General features: G+C 30.5%; 1 protein-coding gene across 1 annotated transcript; it reads left to right on the forward strand.

Moving 5' to 3' along the window:
* The first annotated feature begins 2,288 nt into the window (after positions 1 to 2,288).
* Positions 2,289 to 3,562, forward strand: LOC110097060. The gene is made up of 2 exons (XM_020823280.2): positions 2,289 to 2,508; positions 3,034 to 3,562. The coding sequence occupies exons 1-2, from the start codon at positions 2,363 to 2,365 to the stop codon at positions 3,389 to 3,391; spliced, it is 504 nt and encodes a 167-aa protein (XP_020678939.1). The 5' UTR covers positions 2,289 to 2,362; the 3' UTR covers positions 3,392 to 3,562.
* The last annotated feature ends 1,466 nt before the right edge of the window (positions 3,563 to 5,028 follow it).

The following is a 5,028-nucleotide window of genomic DNA, read 5'->3' on the forward strand; positions in this document are numbered from 1 at the left end:
GCTTTTCTCTATAATCTCCCAAACGTCATGCGCTCCAAGAAGTGCCTTCATCTTTATACTCCAATTATCATAATCTGTTGTCTTGAGCAATGGAACTTGGAAGGAAGCCATGCCTCAATTCGTCATCTTTAGAAAGGAACTTGGCTCTGATACCACTTTGTTAGAATGAAAAGGGGCTTTTGGAACAAGAGAAGGCTAAAGAGAAAGATTAAGGAAAAAAAATAGAATTTTATTTCTCACTTTTTGGCTTGATATAAACTCAAATACATCACCACTATTTATACTAGTAGTACACCGTTAAGATTATGCCAACACATTTCAATCTAATGATTACAAATGACTCTTTAGAGTATTCTCATATCTCCTATCATAAATGATATTAAATGCATATTCTAGACTTTTCTAACAATTACTCCTTAAATGACTCTCTAGAGTATTCTCATATCTCCTATAAATGCATATTACTTTTCAATAGATTTCTAGAATCTTTTTTAATAGATTTATCTAGATTATGGGCTTCAATCAAAAGCCCAAATAATAGCATCCCAAATTAAGTTTAATTTCCAACATGAAGTTGCTAGAAGATTTTATGCAGAGTATTTTTTTGAAGAAAACCTCAAATATTTTGATGCAGTGCGTTAATGTTGTGAAAATCGTCAAATAATTTGATATTGACACTTTTCACAAGTGGGTGAAAACCTCAAAACTATTATCATAGTTCTCACAAGAAAGAGAGACCGGAGAGTAGTAGAGAAAGAAATATTCTCTCCCCTCATCTCTCTCTATCTTCTCTTCTCTCTTTTTATCTCTCTTCCCATCTCACTCTCCTCTTCAGATCCTATCTCTTTCTTATCATGTCTCTCTCTATCCCATTCTCTCTCTCTCTCTCTCTCTCTCTCTCTTCCCATGTTTCTGCCCCCATTTATCACTCTCATACACACCCTGTCTTTCTCTTTGTGCGAATTGCATCAATTATTTTGGTTTTCCCCTGATGTGTGAATAATGCTTACGACAAATTAATTGGCAATTTCCGCAATATGAACACGCCGTGCCACAATTTTTTGACATTTTCTTCAAAAAAAAAAAGTATGTGCTAAATTCTTTAGCGACTTCACTCCTTTTTAAATTTCGACTGAAATACACTCTCTATCATAATCGAAACTTAACACATTCCTCCTTAAAAAAAGTTATGTTATGAAGCTTAACATAATGTATTTGCATGTATTTTGCACTCAATTTATTTTAAAAAATAATACTGAAATATAAAAAAAAAAAAAAGAAGAGGCTCGCAATTTTCTTCAGAAATTGTGGCCTGCTTGATTTTATTTTTGTCTTTTATTAATAAAAAAGGCCGGAAATTAAAGGGTAAAAAAATGTAATTATGCCTCCTTAGGCTATAATTTTAATAAAATTTATTACTGTTATTTATGATGTATTTATAACAGCTCTTTTCATAGTCTTAATTTTTTAAATTTTCAAAATTTTATGCAAAATAACTCTACTAACTATAAGTCTATAATGGTTATAATAAGGCCTCGTTTGATTAGGCTTTTTTTCTCCGTTTCCGTTTGAATAAGCCGAAATCAATTAGTATTTACTGTTTGGAATCAAAGCTTAACAATAATTCCTTTTTAATAAACATCATTTTTTTGGCGGTTACAAAATTCTTTTCGTATCTGCTTCTTCGGTCACAAAACGGAGTTTCGGTCACAAAATGTCTTTTATAATAAAATCTCAAAAGCAAAACTCCTAAACAAACAATTTAAAATTACTTTCAAGTATTAATAAGCACTTTTAAAAATATTAGTCAAACATATCTCATTATTGAAACTCCATTTTATTGAACGGCTTTTTCTCAATCTCCTTTTCTAAAACTCATTTTTATGAAAGCATAAACCGAATCAAACGAAGCCTAAATCTCCTCATTTTAAAAAAAAAATATTATCTCAAAAGAATTTTTAAAAACTTTCATTCTTACCCTAATTTTACATAGCCACCACCATTTTTTTCGCAAACTAAAAAAATATAACCTACCATAATTTTTCTCACAAATTTTAAAATATCATAAAATGTTTATAAAAAAAATTATTATTAACAATTATTTTACAATTAATTTTACAGAGCAATCATGAAAGGACCATTTTTTTCATCTCTCTTAAATTATAATAATTTTATTTTATTTAATAACAACTGTCTAATATTATTTTCTCAAGTGAAATACTATAAATAGTGGTATTTATCTAAATACACGAATCACTCGCACTTCTCTTCCTCCTCTCCTCCTCTTCATCTCCTCCTCCCTATAGAGGAGGGAAGAGAAAAAAGTGAAAGAGAGAGTGAGAGAGTGTGTGAGAAAAATATCATGGCTAGCAAACTCGCCGGAGCCTCGCCGACGCCGGCAACATCATCTCCTCCTCGGCCGCCGGCAGTCTGTTGCATGTGCGGCGATCACGGTCTAGCCCGTGAGCTCTTCCGGTGCAGAGTCTGCTTCTTCCGGTCTCAGCACAAGTATATTTCCCTTACCTAAGCCTTCAACCCATCAATCTCTTCAGTCTCTCTTGATTTTTATTTGATCAATTAGCCATAATGATAAGATTAATTGCCAGAGATTAAACAAAAAAATTAAAAAATGAATCTTGATGACCAGGAAAACTATCATTAAAATTACAACATAATTGTAAACAAAATAGAAATGACAGTTTTACCTTCTAGCAATCCTTTCATTACAGTTTCAAAACTTTTAGTGAGGTGCTCGATTTTCATAATAAATTTCTTCTGGAGCTTCTCGGAACAAAATCTTTCAGAAACTTCTAACAGAATACTTTTTTCTCATTATAAATTCGAAAATCAATCAAATAATTTTTTTTACACCATTACATAAAATCACAGAAAACAAGTAGATGACATTATTTAAAAGAATTATTATTGTTGAAAACACAAAATTCATGAAAAAAATAAATACATACCAACCAAAATTACAGCTTCAGATCGATCAACGCCAATTTAATTATTTTCCCTGCGATCATCAAACAGATACTGTAGCAATCTCTACCCCAAAGCACGCTCTTATCAAACTTGCAACTGGTGTTTAAGGGAAGATATAAGAAGCAGTAAGCTCTCTTTGGAAGCAGAACTGTCCATCGCCGGCAATAATATCTCAGCACTACTTTTGACGCCGGTTGCCCAAAGAAGCAGTGGCTGCGGAAACTTCACCGCCGGCGGAGGACTAAAGCTCACCCAGCGGTCTTTTGCTCCGTTGCTCAGTAAGCCGGCGAAGAAGCAAAGATTAATGCCGGCGGAGCGGCCGCAAAGTAGTGGGAATAGGAAGGGGAGGCAGGTGTTCAGAGGTAAGGTTAGGAGGTATAAACTCTTGGAAGAGGTCATTTGTTAAAGATAAGAGGGTATTGGAAATGGAAAAACAAATGTGAAGTAAAAAGAGGAAGAAAAAGAAAGGCTAATATATATTTAGTTAGTACTTATTTTTAATTTCTTAATTAATTAGGCCTTTCTCATGATTATTACGTTTCAATTTTATAATAAAGCTTAAATTATTTTAATTGAATTTTTGTGTATTTTATTTTGGGATTGATGTTGTGGCATTTGTCTCTATGGTGATTGATTGAGGGCTTTGGCTTTATTAAATAGATTTTAGGCTTTATGATTTTTATTTTTCTAATTTTATTTTTTAGGTTGATGATTAAGATTTATATGGGTGTATTTGTATTTTGGCACTTAAGTTTACAAAAAAAAAAAAATTGTATTTTTAAAGGAGTTTAGGATTGTTTACTTGGGTTATATTTTTTATAAAAAGATAATTAAAATATATGACTGAAAAATTATCTGATGATGAAGTTGTAATTATAAAAAGAAATATTATTATTATTATTTTTGGGATACAAAATGTTTACATTTCTTAAAAAGAATGATGAGAAGGTGTAATTATATATATATAAAGAAATTATAAAAAATGTTGAGTATGTGATAAAATTAAGAATTTTAAAACAAGGAAGAGTTAATTAAAAATTAGTTGGAGCAAATACTATGAAAGATATCTAAAGGATTGTGATAATAAACTCAAATATTTTGAGCATATAATACTAAATTGTAAAATGTCCCAAAAAAAAAAAAAGAAGCTAAAACTAATGCAAAAACTCAACATATGTTGAACAAAGATGACAAGTTTGTACTAAAACATGAAAATATTTGCTTATAATAGAATTTTTATCTCATCCATTACTTATCAAGAAGGAATAAGAATGAGAATGCATAAAGAAGATTCAAAGTTGGTTGGGCTATGCCCCCAATTTTCCCAAAAAAAAAAAGATTCAAGGTTGGGATAAGACTAATGGTGATGTTGATGAGAAGAGAATAATTCTTACTTGGAGTTATTTTCTTGTGCAATAGAAGTTCATAAGAAATGATCTCAATAGGATTAGATGAGTTGGGGAGAAGAGTACTTTAACATTCACAAATTAAATTTAAGTTTCGTTTCGGACAGCTTTTTTAATGTTTTCTAAAACAACTTTTTAGAACAAAACTTTTAGTTCAAAAAAATTTTGTTCTAAAAAACTAGTTTAGAAAACAGTAAAAAAGCTATCACAAATGAAGCCTTAAAATCATGGTAGTGTTACATATTTTATTAGATCTCATTAGTCACGGCCCTTCATTATGCATTCCCACCATGTCTAGAACATCAAATGTGAGAGGGCATTAGGGCTAGTTTCTCTTGAACACATAAAGAGTTACCATTTAATCATGATATATGGTTGTAAATTAGCTTGATTGAGCCATACTATGTGACTCAATTTCATTTTTTGTATTTTTTTTTATCAAGAGCCATTATGAACATTTTGTTCAAGTTTTTATTACTTTTTTTGTTGAGCTTGAGCCTTAATGAAACTTTTATTAAGCTTAGCAAATTAACTATTTATATGATATTAATGATTCAAATAAAAGCTTAATTACTATCAATTAATATGTTCATAAAATAAAATAAAAATCACTGAGCTTTAATTCTAATACTTTATT

The sequence above is a fragment of the Dendrobium catenatum genome, unplaced genomic scaffold (genome assembly GCF_001605985.2).
Source record: "Dendrobium catenatum unplaced genomic scaffold, ASM160598v2 fragScaff_scaffold_1347, whole genome shotgun sequence".
Classification (NCBI taxonomy): domain Eukaryota; kingdom Viridiplantae; phylum Streptophyta; class Magnoliopsida; order Asparagales; family Orchidaceae; genus Dendrobium; species Dendrobium catenatum.